Source organism: Rutilus rutilus (assembly GCF_951802725.1).
Source record: "Rutilus rutilus genome assembly, chromosome: 19".
NCBI classification, from domain to species: Eukaryota; Metazoa; Chordata; class Actinopteri; order Cypriniformes; family Leuciscidae; genus Rutilus; species Rutilus rutilus.
Genome location: NC_140232.1, coordinates 1,514,876 through 1,539,137, shown reverse-complemented (window position 1 = coordinate 1,539,137; position 24,262 = coordinate 1,514,876). Strand labels below are relative to the sequence as shown.

At 40.9% G+C, this 24,262-nt stretch overlaps 2 protein-coding genes across 2 annotated transcripts in view; one reads left to right on the top strand and one right to left on the bottom strand.

The window, feature by feature from the left end:
- The window catches only part of LOC311278748 (nuclear factor 7, ovary-like), a 1,193,180-nt gene that overhangs the window by 511,716 nt on the left and 657,202 nt on the right, over positions 1-24,262 (top strand). The gene's annotated exons all lie outside the window — the stretch shown is intronic.
- Positions 4,407-9,327, bottom strand: LOC311278766 (zinc-binding protein A33-like). Its single transcript, XM_084389793.1, has 6 exons — positions 8,711-9,327; positions 6,514-6,609; positions 6,069-6,299; positions 5,969-5,991; positions 5,769-5,887; positions 4,407-5,238 (listed from the first exon to the last, which is right to left on the bottom strand). The coding sequence occupies exons 1-6, from the start codon at positions 9,101-9,103 to the stop codon at positions 4,742-4,744; spliced, it is 1,359 nt and encodes a 452-aa protein (XP_084245919.1). The 5' UTR covers positions 9,104-9,327; the 3' UTR covers positions 4,407-4,741.

Sequence of the window (24,262 nt, the reverse complement as noted above, 5' to 3'; positions counted from 1 at the left end):
TTACTGATGACAAATAAAGATGACAGTCCCCTTCCCTTCAGGCTCTGAGTGTTGCCAGTAAAATTTCTACAATGTCAATGTATGACATCCAGAACTTGGAGAGGTTACCATTTGTGTGCCGCTGTATGTCCATGTACTTCTCAAATTCATCAAACAGCAGGATCAATGATGGGCTTTGGACAACCATCTCAAATGTGTCTGGTGAAATGTCATCACTGAGGTCTTTCAGTGACTTGAGTGCATCTTGCACTTTAGAACTTAGGTTTCCCTGTTCACTGAAACGACTCCAAAGTATTCTCAAGAGGGCCTCATAAACCAGTTTATGAACTCTTACACCTCTGTTGTAGCTTCGCCCTTCAAGTGTTTTTGAAGCTGAGCCTTCCGCAATCAAACTTGCTTCAATGCATAGACTTCTCACAAAAGATGCAGATTTTTTCATACACCAATGAACTAGAGCTCTGAGTTCATATGGACCTTCTTGCCATTGTTTCTGTTGTAGTGTCTAATGGCTTGCTTTTGAGTGTTTCCAAATCCCTTTTCATTGTAAAGAGACTCCGGCACCTCCTGTGATACCATATTTGTGGAATCTCTCCTTCAAAACAACTCTCAGCCAAATCTAATCTGATTTCTTATTTCTGCTGCCTTAACCAATGTTGTCCACGAAATCCAGTCCATTGGTGTTGTTAAATTCTTCTCTGGGTCCTCTTCAGTGCAATGTATTACAGTTTTTCTCAATTGTTTACACACAAATACTGGTACTTGAGACACAATGACCACAACATGTAACTCATTCATCAACCCCCTGAACCAATTCTGCTAAACTACAAGCACAATTCCTGCTTTACACTCAAACTGCAGATCTAAAACACACCTTTTTCAAAACACTACACACAATTCTCTGCTTTTGGCACAATTTTCATGCAGAAATCTCTTGTTTTCACAAGGAACACACTGCCATTCAGATATGCACACTGACTCATCACATGGGCAAACACCCATCACACAGTTTTACAATTAGCAATCAGAGCTTTAGCATAAAAGGGCAACAGGTGAGCTCTTCAATGGAGCAATGGATGCCAACACTGGATTCTTTTCTTTTTTTTACTGTAACTGTATACAGTCAATTCTTCTGTTAGTTTGTATGTAGACCACTGTATGTACAACTTTGTGTTGGTTGGCATGTACACTGTGTACATTGTTTTTGTGGGAAAAATAAAATATATTTGTTACCGTGTATTTGTGTGAGTATAAAAACAATATTCTCAAATATTTTACAACACACTTATGTATGTACTGTCTGTAGTAAGTGTAACACTGAACAAAAAAAAAGGCCTAAGTCATTATGATGAATGGAGAAGAAGTGTTTTCCATTCATCATAGTGTTTCACATTGAGCACATCAGTGTTCAACTGGTTCTTATAAATGTCTATTCATATGATGGTTTGTGTGTGTCATTTGAAAACAAAATACCATTTTGAGAAGAAATAACATTGTTTTGAATGTAAAGTTTCATTTTGCAGGAGAATTGAGGGGTTTTGCCCATTGTGTGTGTGTTTTTTGATTTGTGTGTAGAGTTCTGAGAATATGAGGCATGCTTTCAGAAAATGTGTGTAAACAATCGAGAAAAACTGTAAACACTTGTTTTAAATTTTAGGCCGTTTCTTTTGAGGAGATCTCTCTTCCTGAGCCTTATTTTTTCTGCAAGCAGTAAATTAATTTGATGTTTATTGTCTGCCTTCAGGAGTGTAATATAGTAAATGTCTGCTTATGTGTGTTTCTGCATATATGTGTGTGCATCTATTATAAAGATATCTCAAGCACCAGTACATGGACAGTCAACAAATGTACAATTTGGGCACTTGGCATTCACTTCACTTGTTGTTTTGTTATACATGGTAATTAGCATACAATGAATTGACTTGATAGATTAATCAATAATTGTATAATATATAACATTGCAAAATCTACTCTGCCTGTTACATGGAAGCATATACAGACTGGTCTTCAGTTTAAAACAATGAGTGAAAGCTGTACACCACTATGTTTTATGCAGAAAAATAATCATAATACCTATATTATTGAAACAAGTTAAAGTTTTGACAATATTCCAACCTAGATATCACCAAGTATAAATGGTTTGGTACCAAAAATAATGAATTAAAGAAATAACGGACAAATTTTGGGAAGGTCATACATAAAATTGGTGATTTTTGTACCTTAAGCTACCCACTAGGAATTACTGTCATGCTTTTTTGTGGTCCAGGGACATCCCTCTGTTGAATAAAAAAGAGCAACATTGGTGCCCTCTTATGATACTAATTTCTGAAATTTGGGGGTGTGCCTCACGGACTATTAGGGACACATCACTTTTATCATATTTTACAGCTTCTTTTAGCTTTTCATTATGGTTGGGAGAATGAGACCATTTTACCAGGCGCACTGAGACACTTTAAATGATATCAAACATGCATAGCTACTTCTTGTACATACTTAACATTGCATAGGTTTTCAGTGTATTTTAGGTGAGGAGGAGGAAGGGGATGAAGGGGAGATTGTGTGTGTGAAGTGTGAGCTGCACTGTGTGCTGCGTCTCGGAAGCTCCTGTTACATATGCAGGAGATAGTTCAAGTGTTAATTCTCAGGAGGGTCATTTGTTTCATCGAGGGGTCGATCAGACATACTGGCACCAGCCTTACAATGTTTACAGTCCTACAGAATAGTCCACAGGCAGTACTGTACTACTGTACTCATTGAGGACTATATTGATATGCAGTTCTGCAATTTTCTTTGAGAGTAGATTCCTTACCTATTCTCATTTCGGAAAGTCTGGATGATGGATGCTACAGCGAACCTGCTCAAATTTGGCTGTACTCTTTGCCCAGCCTCCCTCATTGTTAGACCATAGTTGACCAAAGTGTCAACCAAAGTTGCTCGGATCTCATCAGAGATTACGCTCTACCTTACTATTAGTAAATGTGTAAAGTTGCACAAAATGGAAAGACCTACTTAATGGTTGGATTCCACAACTAATAACATAAAACAAGCAGGCCTATAAGACAATGCAACATTTACTGTAGGTGTCATTAAATTTACTGATGACTTAATTTTGCGTTCTTTGTATTCCACTTTGACTTCTCTCTCGTTGTCATTCTGTCTGTGTTTGTGTATCTGTGCTGTTGTCCTGTTGCCATTTTCTGCGCCACCTAATGGCTGTTACCAATAAAGCACCAGCATTTCACCTCTTGGCTTCTACACTCTTTGGTTAGGATGAGGGCTGGATGGATGGCCTCTAACCTATTTTATAAGCAAATGATGTACAACCCAACAGATGAGTAAGAGTTTTATTATAATTATAGACAAAATCTGCTTCAGTCCATCTGCTTCAGTCACGTGAATTTTTACGATCATCTGCCATATTTGTGACCATCAGCAGGGCAAAGTAATGGCAGTCAGTACAAAAACATGTGAACACAGATGCCTTACATTACATCTTTACAGACCTCAAGCTAGCACAGACCTGACCAAATATAACATTCACAAACAATTATGCATATTTAATCCACAATCCATAAATTGACACTATATACAGAGATGAATTGCTGATTAAACATGTAAATGTCTGTGAAAGTTATATTTGGTCATGTCAGTGCTAGCTTGAGATTTCTCGATTTCTGAACGATCTAAACGAAAACGATTTCTGATTCCTGATATGGATCAAATCCAGGGATAAAACATATTTTTCTCTTGGCATCTCTGTTCACATTTACAAATTTACAATTCATGAATTATTAAAAAACATATTTTTGAGATTCCGCAAAGGGAGTAAAGGTACAACGTTTTTTTTTTTACTTTTCAGATTTACACTCAAAATCAGAAAGGATTGTGGGTAAAAGTAGTGAATTAATGTAGGGAATGATGTCATTCACTCAGAATTCGGACATCACTACAAAATGGCCGACGCCCGATATAGTGCACTATATAGTGGATAAGGAGTGGTTTCGGACACAGCTAGGGATTAAATAATCAGGAGAATTAACAAGGTGATTGACAGAACAGGTGAACAAGATGACTAATTAGACACAGTAGGAAAACTAGGGCAGAATCCGAAATCGCCCCCTATACCCTCAAATAGAGCGTTATTTGAAGCGACAGCCATTTATAGTGGTGTCCGAAACCATAGTGGACGTTATTGAGTACACTCATTCTATCCCACAATGCAATGCAGTGGCGAGTGCACAACTGATGTACGCTCAACGGCTGTCCGAATTCACTCCTTTTCATTCACTCCTTCAAGTGAACAGTATTAGTGGACTAACGTAAGGAATAGTGAATGAGGGTTTAGGGGGCGATTTCGGGTTCAGCTTACGAGTGTGACAGGGGAGAACCAAAAACAGAGACACAGCATACATGTTACACACACATATATTTATGATGCAAAAAGTTTAGAAATGAATAAACACACATTGACTGAAATAATGGGGTAAATGTCAATTCTCCTGAAAACATGAATGCTGAAACGGTCTCTAATCGGTCTAATTGTGTGAAGTGGAATATAAATGAAAACTTCTTGTTTATTGATCTGAGTATTGCTGTAGTGCTGGATATCAGTCATGTGATCATCACGGCCCAATCACAGCCACCGTACTGATATTCAGATCAACAGCACTCTTACTCATGTGATATGGATTAAATATTGAAAACATGATGAAAGCAGGAAGATCCAGATCTACAGGAGTGACGTTTACTGACTATTGACCGGTAAGATCCTCAGAGAGGAAGAACAATGAAAGAATGGAAACAGTGTGTGAGTGAAGGTGGTTGTGAATGTGTGTAGATGTGTGTTAGTTACAGGATCAGAGAACGACACCGTTCCTCCGTCATAGTCCAGATTCACTCTCACACGATCAAGCTTCTGATTAACACGAAAACCAGAACCAAAAGGCACTCCGTCCTCATTATACTCCACACTCCAGACATCAGTGTTGAAGAAAACATCTCCCTTCCTCTGGTTTGATGCTGTAGTTACTCCAAGAGTCCAGTATTCACTCTCTTTAACCTCCACATCCCAGCAGTGTGTTCCTGAGTTAAAACCCTCTGAACCCAGAACACAGTAATAACCGTCAAATCTCTCTGGATTATCAGGAACAGGATGATAGTTCCTGCTCCATCTCACACTGGTCAGATCATCAGACAGGACGAGACGTGAATTCGCAGTGTTTGGGTCCAGAATCACAGGAGCTGATGAGACACAATCAACAGAAGCTTTTATTCTGATCTTCATATAATGATCAAGAGTGAACCCAACACAGATTATTATGAATTATGACACTCGTCCTGTTGATCAAACACATTTTCCTCTGATCACTGTCAGTGCTGTTATTAGTTTCACACTCGTTTTTATCATCAGCGTTTAACGGCATCAACTACAAACATTAAATATGAGATTCAGACATTTGTGTCCATCAAGAGAAACTGATACTTTGGGAAAGTTAAATAACAATAAATCAATGAGATCTGCTGAGATTTATGCTGTAGATGAAGAACTGTAAGTGTGTGTCTGATCTTCAGCATCTGATCATCTTCATTTTATTGGCTCTTATAGTCTATGTTTTGATTTAAATTAGTTTATTATGACAGTCTGTTGTGTTTGACTTACAATCATGAATCACCTTCAACACTTACTAGCCACGCCCTAGCATGTCATGAAGAGCCTCTAACTCTCCACCCATCCATCATGTCCAGCTCAGATCTACTGCTGTCAGACTCACTGTTTTGGACGATGTCCTGCATCTTCTTCCAGACTCTGAACGGCAGGTTGCCCAAGTATCGTGGCACATGAATCAAAGCTCCAGAAGCCATCTGTGGATCCGGCTGTGAGCTCTGGACTCTGGAAGAACATTTAGGAGTCAGAACTGCAGTGGCTTTGGATCAGAACCAGAGAGACCAGAGACAGGAGCAGATCACTCACCTTTCCCTTGAGACTGGAAACTCCTGCAGAACAAACACACCATTTATCATCAAGAACTCAATCAATCATCAATCAATCAACCAATGATCTGAAATCAGACCTTCAGAAAGCAGACGTCATTGGCTTTCATCATCTCCTCCATGTCTTTGTTTGTGTGTGAAAGAGCTGAGATGTGTGTGTTCATCTCCTCCAGCTTCTCCTTCATCCTCTGCTTCTTCTGCTCCTCTTCCTCCCTCAGTGCAGTGACTGTAGCTTCTTCTTCATCTCTGAGAAACTGATGAAGCTTCTCAAACTGCTGTTTAATCTGACGCTCTGTGTGCTCAGCTTGAGACTGAAATCAGATCACATTCACTTCAATCATCTCAATCGACACACATCATTAATATCCAAGATAAACTCGGATACCCGACATAAAACGGATTCAGAAGCAGATTGCTGCTAGTCATTTACAGAAATAATAAACTGTTATCCATTATATCAGATCATAACTGTATATAGTGATCCAACAGCTGTAATGAAAATGATTCTCGTTTCTGTTTCCTCACCTTGATGTGTTGAACTGTTTTCTCAAACTCTGCTTTCAGTTTTTCATTGCGTTTAAGTTTCTCCTGTAAGGACTTCAGTGCTGTATTGAGCTCCTCCTAGAGTTGAACAAAGATACATTAAAACACCAGATTACAGTGAAGAGAAGACAATACAGTGATATGATCATATAATGCAGTGAAAAAGTATTTGCCCCATCTCATATTAAATTGATTCAGAAATTAAAACCTACCATAAAACAAAGACAACCTGAGTAAACACAAAGTACAGTTTGTAAATGACTGAAACAAAAAGGTTGTCCAATGCCAACTGGGCCAGCGTGAAAATGTATTTTCCCCTATAGTTACTAATTCCTCAAATCTATGAAACTGCATTTATAATGTAGTTCAGCTGGACTAAACACAACCAGTCCTGATCACTGCAGCCCTGTTCAATCAGATCAACACTGAATACTGAAGCCTGATTGGTTCACGTCTGTGCACCTCTACAGACAAATGGCTTTTCAGCCCGCTAAAACGGACGGGCCGATTGCCTATTTAAGTCGCGCTGAAAACTGTTTTCATCAGAACTTTTCTCCTTCAAACATGAAGATCATCTCCTCGCTGTCTCCAAAGAGAAGAAGATAGGAGCCTTTCTGCTCACCGTTGAAACAAGCCTCAACTAGCGGATTAATGGCTCTTCGACAGCTAAAGCTAACTCGCTGCTTCTCCTCTGGGCTATCCGGCAACTCTTCAAGAGACATTGGCCCTCATTTATCAAAAGTGCTTACACCAAATTTCCAGCGTACACCTGGCGTACACCCAAAACCACGGTGACTTTGAGATTTATCAATATGGACGTTGGCGTACGGCACGCTCAAATCCTACGCCAGCTCAGGAGGTGGTGTACGCACGTTTTGAGTGCGGGAATGCGCAGAAAAACAATTCCTAACACCACAAAACGCACTGACAAACAAAAAGATATGATATATTATGACCCACTGTAAAAAAACAACAACATAGTAATTATAAACTTCAGTGTTTATTTTTGTGCAACATGGACTTCAATGTTTAATTTGTGTGACTTTACCAAAGCATTTGAATTGTAGGCATGTGTATTCCTTAAGTTGCGAGCCTGTGCGCTTTACCTGACATTTCAAGCCTTGTATACTTTCGCCTGGCTCCGCAGCGCGAGTCTCCGCAGACTGCGCGCGCACCTCCCCAAACGGACGAGGCGTTTATACTCGACGCGCTCGCCGTTGTACTATTCTTTGAAACGATGGTTAGGCCAGGGTTAGGCCCGGCAGGTGTGCACGGACTGGGTTTAGTAATGAAAGGCTTTCAATGACCAAAAAAATAATTCAGACTAACAAAATAATAAAAAAATACATTCTTCTTCTTTTAAATAATAATAATAATAATAATAATAATACAAATAATAATAATAACGACATTCTAAATAACAATAAGCGTCATTAATAATAAAAATCTAGAAATCAATTTTGTTTCTTTCCACTTCCCTGGTTTCGCTTTCTCTTTCTCAAAGAAGTTTCTCTTCTTTGCCGTCTTCCGTGTGTCCATGGCGTAAAATGAGGGCGTGGGGGGAGCGGACACTTGAATATATAGGGGCGTGTTATTCTAATGACGCTCGTTTTCAGCCGCGGCATTTATCAAGCGCAGGTATTGCGTACACCTGGATTTCAAAGGTACGCACAGCTTCATAAATCAGGTGGTGAGAAGAGTGTAAGCATAATCTTACGCCAACATATACGCCCGTTTCTACGCAAGAATGATAAATGAGGGCCAATGTCACTATGAAAAGAGCAAATTTGAGTGACATTTGTTGCAAAATGCCGTGCCACGAGTGTTGCTCCTGCAGGGCTCCCTGCTTCCCTCATCTTGAGCGAGTGCCATGGTTTCATTTGACGGCTCCGAAGAGGACTTTTGATGACACTATGTCTCTGAAGCGGAGGACTGAGCAAACTCTGTTATAAGTCATTGTGCGCTCCCTATAAACTGGTAAAACCTATAAACTGGTCTTGACCTGGCGTCCTTTAAAGAGATGTGCAGCATGACCGACCTCGCCACTAAGTCTACGGCCCAAGCGATTGGTCGTGCCATGGCTCCTCAGGACCAAGGTTACGTTAGTAACCGGAACAATCTGTGTTTAAGACTCGTTATTATTCTTTACATTCTGTGAATCAAGAAGCATTTGTCCTACCTTATATGATGAAACCACTTCACTGATGGGTCTGAATGTATGATTGTCATGTTGTGTTGAATCTCTGCACACGATACACACAGGCTGTTTGTCCTCCAGACAGAAGAGTTTGAGTTTCTCACTGTGTAAACTGCAGATCTCCTCAGACCCTGATGAACACCTCTCATTTCTCTCCTTCAGGAACGACTCACACAAGTTTCTTAACGCAAGATTAACTGGAGGATGATAGTTTGATCTTCTCCTGCAGACAGGACACTCCTGAGATCCCTTCATTCTCCAGTACTGTTGAAGACACTCTTTACAGAAACTGTGACTACAGGATAAAAGAACAGGAGTCTTGTAGATTTCATGACACACAGGACAAATATAATCATCTTCAGCTGCTGAAGCCATTTTCACTGTTTGAGCTCCAACAATCTAAACTTTACTTTCACTTTCTGAATGACGGATTAAAAAATAAATCACCATGAGAATCACAAAGATCAGAAACAAACTTGTTCAGAAACAAACTTCTCAAATTCTTCTGTAAAGGTTTCCCCTTCGTACTCCACTGATCGCTGATTCTTTATTGCTTTTGTCGAGACAAAGTCAGTATGGCAGAAAAGAGAAATAACAAGTCAGTCTATTCCTGGTTAGTGTTGTAAGAGGGTGGAGCTTCTGATCAAGGTGTGTTGAAACAGGTCAAAGAAGAACATCAGAATTTCTTTAGGTAAAATTAACAACATCTAAGCCTATTCAAAATGAACTTGCATTGAAACGTTAAGATATAACACTAAATCCTTGGATTAAACACACCAAAAACATAAAAATACTCAAATATTGAACATAAAAGATCTCAAAACCCTTATACGTGTTTTATTTATTGCTCTTCTTTATTCATCACAGAGTTTCTCCAGGGTCTGTCATGCTCCCTCTCTCTTATAATGATTTCTTCTCATGCTGTAGTTTCAGTGATAAACACTCCTCTGTTCATCTGCTGATTGTCAGTGTTTGGAGAAACAAACAGATCAACAGATTAAAAGTCCTGAATAAACGGGAGAAACGGAGATGAGACAAAAGTTTGTCTCTCATGGATCACTCGTCAGCACCTTTATTAAAGGGGTGGTAAAACACGATTTCACTTTTCTAACTTTAGTGTGTAATGTTGCTGTTTGAGCATAAACAACATCTGCAAAGTTACAACATTCAAAGTTCAAAGCAAAAGGAGATATTTGCTTTTAAAGAAATCAATTTCTAAGAACTACAGAAAACGGCCGGTAGGGACTACACGACATTCCTGCGGGCTTGCTGACATCACTAAGCCCAATATTTACATAAACCCCTCCTCCAAGAATATTAATATCACCAGCGCAGCGAACTTGGAATGTTTGTGGTTGTTGTCGTTTATGTGATCAGTGTAAATTATTCTTTGATTATAGCTTTTATGTATTGTTTATGCTAAACATGGTTTTGTGTTTGATTTGGCTACTGTTGTAAAGCCAATGTTTAGTGTTCGTATTGGGTTAATAGTTCTGATGACAAATATTTAGCTACAATCGTTCTAAATATACAAAATCTTCTTCATAGAACCCGGAAATCATCCGACCGTTTTTACAAGGAGGGACAGAGCAGTGTAGAATAATGGTTAAATATGTGAAAAATAATGCAAATTTTTTTAAACGAAGCATGAACACGTTACAGTGCACCTCACAATTACAATCAAGCCTTCGAAAAAAGGTGTTTTACCACCCCTTTAACTCTGATTTAGTATTTCTTGTTAATTATGAAAAATATATTCATTTTATTAACATAAAGACATTTATAAAGATAATACCAGAATACACTTCATACACTCTATACATAGATGAAGATGGGCAGAGACTAAGCCAGAACTCAGGGTATATAAGCATGGATGAAACAAAGGAAATTAATGAGATAATTGAAACAGAATAACTAATCAATCAACCAGGGAAAGTAGGTCATGGAGTAGAATAACACAAAGAACCATGGGAAACGTAGTCAAAACAAGACATACATGTTACAGACTAACTCTGGATACTGAATACAGTGTGAAATAATGCCAAATAGCCCATGATATATAGTCAAGTTGTAACGATCAGCCAATTAAGTTGAGTTACAAAAGTTAAAATGGGGTCAGATTTACTGTGTGAGGAATTGGGTGTTAAAAGAATGAGACACAAACTGAGGTTAAAGTGGATAAGAACGGTGTATTTACAATCTTCCCAGGAGACTTTGAAACAACACAATAAAACCAGGAACACTCAGGCTGTTAAAAGCATAGAGTCCATCGCACCCTAAAACAGTCCATAAGAATCCTTGGGTGTTGAAGCGTCCCAGTGTTCGTGTCCACCAGTGTATATACAGTCCAAAAGAAGTGATAATCCAAAAGCATGAAGTTGTGTCTGGAAAGGTGAGTCCGCAAGATGGAAACTCCACACTCCAGAAAAGTGATTGGGATCTGTTGTAGAGATCTGCAACTGAAGCCCGAACCCGGCCCATACCCGAATTCATTTAACCCGACCCGACCTGACCATTAAGGTTATATTTTAAGCCGAACCCGAGGTCCGTTTCTCACAGAAAATATATATATATATATTTTTGCAATATGCTGTAAAAGAAAAAAAACTTTTTTTTCATTAAGAATATTATATAATTGTATAGTTTATGTATAGTATTTTTGTATACAGTCAGTGTCAAATTAGCAATCTCCAATGAGGTTCACCAATATCAGTGTCGTTGGGCAGGCAGTGTTCATGATGCCAGAGTTCTCCACAATTCAGAGATCTTTGACCTGGCAGAGAGAGGTGCTCTTTTTCCACAGGGAAAAACATGATCATTATATCTTCTATAAGATATGAAAATCGATCATTTATTTCTAAACATTAGAATTTATGTTTTCTTCCAAGTTATGTGTTTGTCAGAGTGTTAAAAACCAAACTGAAGATGGTGAACATTTAAAACTTTTATTTATTTTTTAACAAAAAAAAAAAAGGCATATGTGCCTGGCTGTATCAAGTTAAGTAAATAGCAGCATACCCCACACGGTAACCCTTCCTTTTACAGTCCCCTAATTACTAGGTATTTACCTGGTAAATATATGGTAAGTTATAGTTGGTTATTGGTAATTAACACAGGTAACAAGTATGTAAATGCAGAGAAACTACAAACTAATTACTAAGTATTTACCTGGTAAGCATATGGTAAATTATAGTATTTTAGTGTGTATTTACTTAAGGTGATTAGTATGCAATTACAGATAAACTACCAGGGAAAAAAACACCACTGTTAAATATCAACTCAACAAAGTACTGTGTACTTGTTACCTGTTTAGGTTGGTAATAACTCCGATTTAATTGTGTACTTCCTCAGAATGTAGGCAGACTATTTTTAGAAACACCTCCAGTATTACCCATCAATTCAAGTTAGGTTTGTAGTTATCCTAGGGTTATGTTGGTAACAGTCCATGTTTATTTATTACTATCTTGAAATTAAGACGGTAGTTTCCAATAAATTACCTTGTCTTACATAGTTGTTGTTCATTGCTACACCCATTTATAGAGGGTTTATCAAATAATTTACCTTACACTTACCTGGTAACTACCCCGCAGGAACAGTTTTCCCTGATGTCATGGCACATCTTAAATACTGGGTATGTTCTTGCAAATGTTTTTACAATTTACTCAGTAAGTAAAGTGCAACTGTTCTGTAAAATGAAGCCTTGTTTATTTCCATGGTATTACCGGAATTGTACCCATATAACCTGATCATTCCCTTTTCCATATAGTCAAATTTTTTTACCTCGTATGTCCTGCAACGTTACCAAGGAAAACATGACAATTTACTCAGTAAGTAAAGTGAAACTGTACTGTAAAAGGAAGCCTTTTTATTTCCATGGAATTACTGGGATCTTATCCTATAATCTGTAATAGCTACGTATTATTGGGTAAGATCCCAGTAATTCCATGGAAATAAAAAGGCTTCCTTTTACAGTACAGTTTCACTTTACTTACTGAGAATGTTCAACATGATCTCATGAGAATACGTGTGTATTTTTACGTAAAGTGTAATTCTACCATACATACATTTACTTACGTTTTATACACATAGAAACGTATAATACTGACGTATTTACAGCACTAAAATGTAAAATGTTTACGTATTAACAGCACAAAAATGATTAGCCTACATGCAGTTAAACAAGAATACACTTTAAAACCTTAAAAATACCTTATTTAATCGTTTAACCATTTTAATATTTAGTTTCGTGATGAAATCATTTAACCCGTCCCGACCATTAAGGTTATATTTGAAGCCCGAACTCGAGGTCAATTTCTCATAGAAAATATATATATACTGTATATATATATTTCGTCAATTTTGTGGCTTTCCCTGCGGCTTTCAAGTTTTTCTCGAAGCTCAGCGTACTCCTGCTTAATTGAATCCAAGGTAAGGAACACAGTGCTAAACCTGGTGTCTGACATTTGCCTGACAGTTTTTGATAACTGGCTTATTATACCCGTTTGCTTGACGCATCTCACAAGTGCAGACAATTTCCGATATTTCGTTGACCAGCACCTGGAATTAAAATAGGCCCACATCATCACATAGCCTTCACCATACCTAGAGATTGGCATGGGGTACTTTCCATAAGATCATCTCTCAATGCAAATCAAACTAGCTATTAGGCTAACTGAAATAAAATCATGCCAATCTCTAGGTATGGTGAAGGCTATGTGATGATATGGGGCTATTTTAATTCCAAAGGCCAAGGGAACTTTATCAGGATGCATAGTAACATAAAAAAATAAAATAATAATAATAATTAAAAATAAAAATCTGCCTGCCTCTATGGGAATTTAACATAGGGGTGTACACACTTATGCACCATGTATTTTAAGGAATAACATTTATTTATTTACGATACATTATTCATTCACAAAGAAAATTGGTGTCCTTAAAGGTTGGATTTTTCCTATTTTTTTAAATTAAGGCATTAAGTTCAATTTCCAAAATATGCTTTTTTATTCCTCTTTTTAGTTAACTTTAGCATGGGTGTATTCACTTATGCATTGCACTGTATATATATATATATATACACTCACCTAAAGGATTATTAGGAACACCTGTTCAATTTCTCATTAATACAATTATCTAATCAACCAATCACATGGCAGTTGCTTCAGTGCATTTAGGGGTGTGGTCCTGGTCAAGACAATCTCCTGAACTGCAAACTGAATGTCAGAATGGGAAAGAAAGGTGATTTAAGCAATTTTGAGCGTGGCATGGTTGTTGGTGCCAGACGGGCCGGTCTGAGTATTTCACAATCTGCTCAGTTACTGGGATTTTCACGCACAACCATTTCTAGGGTTTACAAAGAATGGTGTGAAAAGGGAAAAACATCCAGTATGCGGCAGTCCTGTGGGAGAAAATGCCTTGTTGATGCTAGAGGTCAGAGGAGAATGGGCCGACTGACTCAAGCTGATAGAAGAGCAACTTTGACTGAAATAACCACTCGTTACAACCAAGGTATGCAGCAAAGCATTTGTGAAGCCACAACACGCACAACCTTGAGGCGGATGGGCTACAACAGCAGAAGACCCCACCGGGTACCACTCATCTCCACTACAAATAGGAAAAAGAGGCTACAATTTGCACGAGCTCACCAAAATTGGACAGTTGAAGACTGGAAAAATGTTGCCTGGTCTGATGAGTCTCGATTTCTGTTGAGACATTCAGATGGTAGAGTCAGAATTTGGCGTAAACAGAATGAGAACATGGATCCATCATGCCTTGTTACCACTGTGCAGGCTGGTGGTGGTGGTGGTGGTGTAATGGTGTGGGGGATGTTTTCTTGGCACACTTTAGGCCCCTTAGTGCCAATTGGGCATCGTTTAAATGCCACGGCTTACCTGAGCATTGTTTCTGACCATGTCCATCCCTTTATGACCACCATGTTCCATCCATCCTCTGATGGCTACTTCCAGCAGGATAATGCACCATGTCACAAAGCTCGAATCATTTCAAATTGGTTTCTTGAACATGACAATGAGTTCACTGTACTAAAATGGCCCCCACAGTCACCAGATCTCAACCCAATAGAGCATCTTTGGGATGTGGTGGAACGGGAGCTTCGTGCCCTGGATGTGCATCCCACAAATCTCCATCAACTGCAAGATGCTATCCTATCAATATGGGCCAACATTTCTAAAGAATGCTTTCAGCACCTTGTTGAATCAATGCCACGTAGAATTAAGGCAGTTCTGAAGGCGAAAGGGGGTCAAACACAGTATTAGTATGGTGTTCCTAATAATCCTTTAGGTGAGTGTATATATATAAGCGTTGTGTTCCTGTTTAGTCTGTTTAGTCACATGTCTTTTGTTTTCCCGCTACTTATCCGTTGCCATGTCTACCATCATTAGTTCATCTGTGTCACCTGGTTTGTGTTCATCAGTGTCTGTATTTAGTTCCCTCTGTTCAATCAGTCTTGGTCTGTTCTCGTCTATGTAACGTCACAATCTGTGTGTGTATCCTGCCATTTTGTATCGCTTGAGTTATATTTGTAAGTACTTTGTATTGGAGCCTTCTGCCTTCCTCGTTTTCTGCCTGCACACACCCTGATAATACAATTATTTATCATTTTAATTTTGTATACATGTACACTACTGGTCAAAAGTTTTAGATCGGTAAGATTTTTAATGTTTTTAAAATAAGTATCTTCTGCTCACCAAGGGCTGCATTTATTTGATTAAAAATACAAACAAAAGTCATATTGTGAAATATTATTACAATTTAAAACAGCTGTTTTTTATGTGAATATATAGTAAAGTGTAATTTATTCCTGTGAGCTGAATTTTCAGCATCATTAATCCAGTCTTCAGTGTCACATGATCCTTCAGAAATCATTCTAATATGAGGATTTGATGATCAAGAAACATTTGATTATCAGTGTTGAAAACTGTTTTTTACATTATTTCATGATGCTATGATGAATAAGTTCAAAAGAACAGCATTTATCTGAAATGGAAAGCTTTTGTAACATTAAACACTACCCTTCAAAAGTTTGGAGTCAGTAAGAATTTAAATTTTATTTTTTGGGGAAAGAAATAAAATCAATAATTTTATTGAGTTAAACTGATCAAAAGTTACAGTAAAGACATTTATAATGTTTATATAAATGCTGTTCTTTTTGAACTTTCTATTCATCAAAGAATTTTGTAAAAAAATTGTACACAACTGTTTTCAACATTGAAAATAATAATTAATGTTTCTTGAGCATCAAATCATCTTATTAGAATGATTTCTGAAGGATCATGTGACACTGAAGACTGGAGTAACGATGCTGAAAATTCAGCTTTCATCTGAGGAATAAATTCTATTTTAAAATATATTAAAATAGAAAACAGTCATTTTAAATTGTCATATTTCACAATATTATTATTATTATTATTATTATTATTTTTATTATTATTATATATTTTATCAAATAAATGCAGCCTTGGTGAGCAGAAGAGACTTCTTTTAAAAACATAAACAATCTTACAATCTTAAAATTGTAATCTTACAATTTTACAATCTTAAAACTTTTGACCAGTAGTATACATATATAGCTAACCCTAACCCTAACCCTAAAGACATAAACACTTAAAATATTAAGAGGAATAAACTGGACTAAAAAAAACATGTAAACCAATTAAAACTCTATTATACATAAAATCATTTTACTGAATAGAGCACTGTGACGATCTCTGCTGTTGATTCTGGAAATTGCTGTTGGTACCTGAGCCCACTAATCACCTCAATTTCCAGTCAACTGGAAACACCTGTGTTCGTGCCTTAGACGCGGCTTAAGAGATCAACAATTCACCGGAGAGGAGCACTCTTTGGTTTTGAACTTTGGTTTTGGACTTGGGTTGCATTGTATCTTGTTACCATTATTATTTGCATTTGCATTTGCATTTGCATTTCTACTTCAACACTGCATTACATTTCAACCCTGCATCTTGCGTTACACACTGACCTTACTGATGAATACAGAAACACAGAAAGTGTTTATACAGACTTTCTGAATACAGAAAGTTATTTTCTTTAATTGTTTTCATTTTATTATTTAGTTTTGCCTTATTTTGTAATTAAATAAACATTACTTTTGAGCCTATAATTTGGTTTTCGTGTGTCCCTTGTTTTTGTTGCTTCCCTTGAGCCAGGGGTCGTAACAAATTGGGGGCTCGTCCTTGCTTAGGTTATTTGATTGCGCTTAAGTTTTGGTTGCTTATAGTTTGATAATTGATTATTTAATCTTTTTGGACATACGAAATTTGATTTGTACCGAAGTCAATTAGTTCACAGTGTGAAATCACCAGTTGGTAAGTACATGTGCAATATTGTTTTTTTGAACGTGAGTTCTCTTATGAGAGGTTCTCTCATATTGCGTAAGTTGCTTACGCTACGGGTAAAGTCATCTTTTCTTGACCCTGCGGGCTCGACTCGACATGTTCGACGCTGAAGCTGCACCTCCGCCTGCCTCTGCTGGACCGCGCAGGAAGAAGCGTCGCTCCCAGAGCGGAGCCTACCAGCGGAGCCTACCGCGGCCTACAAGTGCTCGCCGGGTAATTCCCCTCGAGCCTCGTTATCGCCTCTCAGCTCTCCCTCATGGACGTACAGATGCCGGCCTCCGCCCTCACTGTTGCCGCCTCGGGGGATGAAGCAGAAGGAGACGCCGCCGATGACAGCTGTTCCCTCCTGGCTTCAGGTAGTGAAGAATGGTCTGGATCTAACATCATGGACCCCGCCCCTTCGCTCCAGGAGTCCGGTGGAACTCGGGCCAGCGTGGACGCGGAACTACTTCGCCTCCTCACCAAGGCCGTCGGCCAACTCGGCCTCGAGTGGACCCCGCCTGAGGAGCTCGCTCCCAACAGGCTCGACGGGTGTTTTCTGCCTAGCCGCCGCCATGCGCCTGCCTCTAGGTCAGCACCTTTCCTGCCAGAGCTCCACAACGAGCTCGCGAAGTCGTGGAACGCACCTTTCTCTGCGAGGCTACACTCTTCCATTTTTCTCTTCCACTCTTCCACTCCTCGATGCTCTCCTAAGTGGATGGCGCCAGTGAGAAGGGGTACAAATCTATCCCCCCTGTGGAAGAGGCGGTAGCAGCGCACCTTTGTCCGCCCTCTGCGGGATGGCGTGCAAAGGCTGCCCTCCCGTCTAAAGCCTGCCGGACCACATCAGCTCTTGTCGGCCACGCTTTCTCTGCCGCTGGACAGGCTGCTTCTGCTCTACACTCGATGGCAGTTCTCCAAATCCTCCAGGCCGATCTCCTCCGTGAGTGGGACGAGAAAGGCCTGGACCAGGCTGTCATCACAGATTTGAGGAGCGCGACGGACCTTTCCCTTCGCTCCACTAAATCCGCGGCCCAGGCTATCGGGAGATGCATGGCTTCACTCACGGTGACGGAAAGGCACCTGTGGTTAACGCTCACAGACATGAGGGAGTCTGAGCGAGCCGTTTTTCTAAACGCCCCCCTCTCTCCTTCCGGCCTCTTCGGCCCAGCTGTGAGCGGGATTGTCGACCGCTTTTCTGAAGTTCAGAAAACCACGCAGGCCATGAAACTTTTCCTGCCTCGGCCCTCAAGCTCCGCTGCAGGCCGTTCTCACAAGCAGCCTCCTGCACGCAGTTTCCTGCACAAAGCTCTGCCCAGCAGCCACCCCAGCCCCCGCCTTCGCGACCACGCCAAGGCGCTCGCTACAGATCACACTCATCTAGCCGCCATAGGCCGCCTCCCCCGCGGGGACCTCGACCTAGGATTGCGCTGAACCCTGAGACGGCGGAGTCCTCCTAGCGTCCGCAGGGAGGAGAAGGTGGTTGAGTCCCGCTGCGGCTGGACCGCCATCAAAGTTTCTCGCTCTGTCAGTTCCCTTAAAAGAGGCGACTGCAGATGTGTATTTAGCTGCCAACGAGCACGTTGCACAACCCGCTCGCCTGCACCCAAACGCCGTTTTCACAGCGACCCAGAGATATCCCATAAAGAGTGTAATTTCTGGTTACCCGGCTCACGCCGATGGCGTTCTGAGTGTAGAAAATGTGCCCACTGCCCAGTGTTCACCCCTACACACAAGCATGGTTTCCCCTGTGTCAGAGCCAACTCTCATAAAGCTGGCATGTGCCGCTCGAGTGTTAGATGTAGAAAATGTGTCCACGATACAGTGCCCACACCTACTCACTGCCCGCTCTGCTACACAGTCATTCCAAGAGAAAAAACTCACCGGCTATGGTATTAATGTAAGTCCTGTGCCCGCTCGCAAGTGCTTACGCTTACTGGTAAACACAAAACGCCCGGCGCTACACACGTGCCCCGGGCTTCTCTCCCAAAGCAGCCGGGATGTTACATGCAGAAAGGCCAGCCGCCGTTCTCAGCGCGCCGCTGTTTTCAAGCACAGAGAGCGCGCTCACTGCGCCGATACCTCTGGTACTCAGATACGGCTCCCCTGGTTGAGTACCTCCGATACTCAGGTTCACGAGGCCACGCTGGGTGGAGACCGGAACCGAGAGGCCATTCTACCCCTAGCTATAGAACTGGACTCTGTGTCTATGACGGCCCGCCTGTCGTCACAGCGCGCACGCTGTGTTCAACGCCTGGCCGCTTCATTCCAGAAGGCCAGCCTTGTTCCCCTGAAAACCTTTCAGAGAATGTTGGGCTGTATGGCCTCAGCCGCAGCAGTGCTTCAGCTGGGCTTGCTACGTATGCGGCCCCTACAGCGCTGGCTGAACGCACAAGTACCACACCGAGCTAGGGCTTCCGGCGGTCTGCGTATCAGGGTGACTCAGAGCTGTGTTTCAGCTCTGAAGCCCTGGACAGCGGTACCAGTCGGGAGTGACAATGGGCGCTATCTCATACCGGAAGGTTATCTCGACAGACGCCTCCAACCTAGGCTGGGGCACCCTCTACGAGGGCAGACTGGCTTTTGGCCAATGGTCAGACCGGGAAAAATGCCTTCACATAAACTGTCTAGAGATGATGGTGGTCGAAAATGCTCGTAAACATTTCCTCCCACATCTGCGGGGCCACCATGTACTGGTTCGCACAGACAATATGTCAGTGGTGGCCTACGTGAACCGCCAGGGCGATGTCAGATTCAGGTATCTCAATGCTCTGGCAGAATGCCTCCTCGTTTGGGCTCAGCACTCCCTGCTCTCGCTGAGAGCCGCGCATGTGCCTGGTCGCCTGAACGACGGTCCAGACAGACTGTCCAGGGACAACGTTCCCCCAGGGGAATGGTCTCTGCATTCTCAAACAGTCTAGCTGCTGTGGCACCGCTTCGGCAAAGCGAATGTCGACCTATTTGCATCAAGAGACAACGCTCACTGCCCAGTGTTCTTCTCGAAGAGCGAGGACGCACTGGCCCAAGCATGGCCCAGATGCCCTCTGTACGCTTTTCCCCCGATCTCGATGTTACCACAGGTAATCAGGAGAATCAGGGAGAATGGCAGCTTGGTGCTCCTCATAGCCCTGCGATGGGAGAACCAAATTTGGTTCCCGGAGCTGATGCGGCTGAAGGACATACCCCCATGGCCGATTCCGGCGAGAAGGGATCTCCTCTCAGCAGATTGTCCTCTCCTTAAAAATAACTACAAACATAATGCACAAAGTTCACATGCTAAGCCTTCTGCTCTTGCAGCACCAGTCCTGTTGGCAGGGAGTGAAATCATTGAAAATCAAAAACTTGTTGATTGTTGATTTCTCTTCTTACTCACCTTTTATTACAGAAGGGCGTGTATCTCTGGTTGGAGAGAAAGAGGAAATTCCCGTTACAGGGCTCGAAATTAACTTTTTTACTTGGTAGCACTGGTGCTCCCAACTTCAAAAAGTTAGGAGCACCAGCAAAAATGTAGGAGCACCCACCAAAAATTAAGGAGCACCACAACTACAAATTATATATTAACAAATTTTATTTAATCCTGTGGCCAAGATTTGAAATTTGGTCTTCTGGCTCTATATCATCTCACCCCGATGATATTGGCACATGATTTGTCATTTGACATAAATTTAATGAAGGCAAGCTCTTCTTTGGCGATGGTGTATGCGGTGTTATATTCATAGACAGTATGGTTATATTTGACGTATCCTGCTGATTAAAAGCCTTAATAATTGAACCTGATTTGTTTGCCACACACCTGTCCCTGCATTTTTTGCTTGGCACTTGGCACTCTATTGCTATTAATATGCTGTATTAATCTTTGTTAATCTTAGTTAATAAAAATACAGCTGTTCATTGTTCATTAATGTTCACAGTGCATTAATAACTATGTTAACAAAAAAAAAAAAAAAAAAATTCAATAATGTAGGCTATTAGTAGCCCAAATGTTGAAATTAACATTAACAATGGTTAACAAATTAACAAAGTGCAGTTTATTAATAGTACAACTGTGTTAACTAGAATTTAATAAGTGGAACATTATTGTAAAGTGGTACCGATTTGTTATACACCGATTCAGACGTCTCGTGAGTGTGTTGGACAGATCAGTTGTTTTAACCATTCATTAAAGTGAATCGGTTCAAATGAGTCATTAGTTCGCCAATCGGAGTGTCATTAGTGGAAGTGTAGCATACGGCAAGCGTTGTGTGATTATCCTGGTAGTTTATTTTTTAGCACAATTCACACTCCACGGTAATTTAGGAGAAAAAAAAAATCTCCGAATGCTCCACGTGAAACTTCGGTCTTCCGCCCTTTTTCTATCGTGTCAAATGATTTTGATTAATATGCGCGAGGGAGAGAGAGCAAGACAGCGCTCGTGTTGTTTGAAGACGTGAGAGTGCGTGCGCGCGGCCGGGGCTTTCTCTCGTCAAGCGCAGCAGTCACTCACGCACCGATCAAAGGCTTTGGCGGCCGCCAAAAAAAATCAATGCAGGAAAAACCTCGGGATTGGTTATATAACGTTGGATAGAATGACGGTCCGGCCATCGCGTATCAGCGCACATAAGGTACACACTGTGAAGTAATTTGCAAACGTTTTTTAGAGAAATGAAAACAGGTCGCACCACAACCATTATTTGCACTCGCACAAATGCTCCCAAATATATTTTTAGGTCGCACAGATTAAATTTCAGGAGCATATGCGACCAAAATGGTCGCAATTTCGAGCCTTGAAAATCTTACGGGATACTGGCGCAATGGGTTAATTTATTTTGGAATCAGTTTTGCCTTTTTCTTCGCAGTCTCATACTGGTGAGAGCGTTTTAATTCGTGGAATAGGACTGAACCGTGAACCGTTCGAGCAACTTGTTGTTGATTGTGTAGGGCCACTTCCCTGTTCGAAGTCTGGTAGTAGTTATTTGTTTACTGTGTGTTTGAACACGCGCTTTCCTGCGGTATATCCACTACGTACAATTACATCTCGTTCTGTTGTGAAAGCTTTAACCCAGTTTATATCTGTTTTCGGAATCCTGAAAATCATCCAAAGTGATCAAGGTTCAAACCTTACTTCGCATCTTTTCCAGCAAGTGTTAAAACAGCTGCACATTAAGCATAATCAATCTACTGCATATCATGCACAAAGTCAGGGTGCATTGGAGAGATTCCATCAGTCGTTAAAGTCACTTCTCCATGTGTACTGTGTGCAGCTGGATAGAGATTGGGAAGAGGGTTTACCATGGATGATGCTAGCTGCACGTGAAGTAGTGCAGGAAAGTATGGGTTTCAGCCCTAACGACTTGGTCTTTGGCCATAATGTTCGTGGACTGTTGTCTGTATTTCAGCAGGTTGGTAAAGCTGTAGAGCCTCCTAAAAACTTAGTGTCATATGTTTTGGGGTTTAAAAACAGACTCATCCAGGCTAGAGAACTAGCAAAATTAAATCTCGGAAAACATCAGAAAAATATGAAACGATTGTATGATCGTACGGTTGAACGTCGAGTGTTTGTACCAGGCGATCAAGTCCTTGTCTTACGACCTATGGTATCTTCTCCTTTTGAAGCCAAATTTGATGGCCCATTTGTTGTACAACGAAAATTGACTGATGAAAATTATGAAGTCTCAATGCCATCGCGGAAAAAGTCTGTTAAACGGTGCCATGTAAATCTATTAAAACCCTATTATGAAAAAGAAACCAAACCTGTAGAAAATTCGACATCTTTGCATCCAGCACTTTTGGCCGTTTCCATCGGTGGGGGTAATGTGAGTTTGATGGGTGAGGAAGAGGAGACCATTTCGCCCAATGATTGTGTTTTCCGGGGTCGTTTGAATAATTCTGAGTCATTGCACAACTACTCTGAATTATTCGGTGATGCACCGTCGCATACTGATTGGGTTGAACATGATATCGATGTGGGGGACGCAAAGCCTATTAAGCAGCGTTTTTATCGTGTTGCACCTGAGAAACGGGAATTGATGGAGAGGGAAATGAAGTATATGCAGGACCACAATATTGCAGTACCTTCGTTTTCTGATTGGGCTTTCCAATGTATTTTAGTTGGAAAGTCGGATTGTACTGTGAGATTTTGTACGGATTTATGCAAAGTTAACGCTTTAACAAAACCAGACTGTTTTCCTCTGCCCCGCGTCGAAGACTGTGTGGACCAGATTGGTTCAGCCAAGTTCGTCAGGAAGTTTGGCTTGCTGAAGGGCTATTGGCAAGTGCCTTTAACCATGAGAGCTCAAGAAATTTCATCTTTTGTCATTCCGTCAGGGTTACATTCTTACCAGATAATGAGTTTTGGCCTGCGAAATGCTCCGACGACTTTTCAACGCCTCATGAACCGAGTAATTTGTGGTCTTGAGGGTTGTGCCGTCTATTTGGACGACTTGATAGTTTTTAGTGATAGTTGGGAGTCTCATTTAAAACGCTTGCATTCGCTGTTGAGACGTTTGTCTGATGCTCGACTTACAGTGAACTTGGCCAAATGCGGGTTTGCAACGGTGACATATCTCGGGAAGGTGGTGGGGAACGGCAAAGTGTGTCCAATGCAGGCTAAAGTGCAGGCCGTTCAGAACTTTCCTTCCCCAACAACCAAGAAAGAGCTCATGAGGTTTTTAGGGTTGGTTGGATATTGTCGGTCTTTTTGTCGAAATTTCTCTACTGTGGTGGCACCGCTTACAGACTTGTTAAAGGGAAAGACAAAGTTTATCTGGTCTAACACTTGCGAATTGGCTTTTGAGAATGTGAAATCTTTGCTGTGTTCAGTGCCCGTGCTGATGGCTCCGTGCTTTGACAAACCTGGATGGAGTATACCATCCAGTTAGTTTCTTTTCGTGAAAGTTTAACACATACCAATGTAATTATTCTGTTGTTGAGAAGGAAGCACTAGCCCTTATTTGGGCATTGCAGCATTTTGCGGTTTACCTTAACTCGAGTGCACCTATTGTGATCTACACGGATCATAATCCATTAACTTTTTTTTTTTAATTCTTTGCAGTGTCTGAATCAGAGGTTGGTTCGGTGGTCCTTGTTCTTGCAATCCTTCTGTCTAGATATTCAACATATTCGAGGATCGGAAAATTTGTTAGCTAATGCGCTGTCACGTGCCCCAGATGCAGTTTAATCTACTGGATTTGACGTGTTATTT

What these genes read in the sequence shown, in the direction of transcription:
- LOC311278766 (XM_084389793.1), bottom strand. Translation starts at nt 9,103, where the DNA reads ATGGCTTCAGCAGCTGAAGATGATTATATTTGTCCTGTGTGTCATGAA. An exon ending in AAACAGTTCAACACATCAAG is followed by an intron (nt 6,300 to 6,513) that starts GTGAGGAAACAG and finishes ATCTGATTTCAG; the next exon opens with TCTCAAGCTGAGCACACAGA. An exon ending in ATGACGTCTGCTTTCTGAAG is followed by an intron (nt 5,992 to 6,068) that starts GTCTGATTTCAG and finishes TTTGTTCTGCAG; the next exon opens with GAGTTTCCAGTCTCAAGGGA.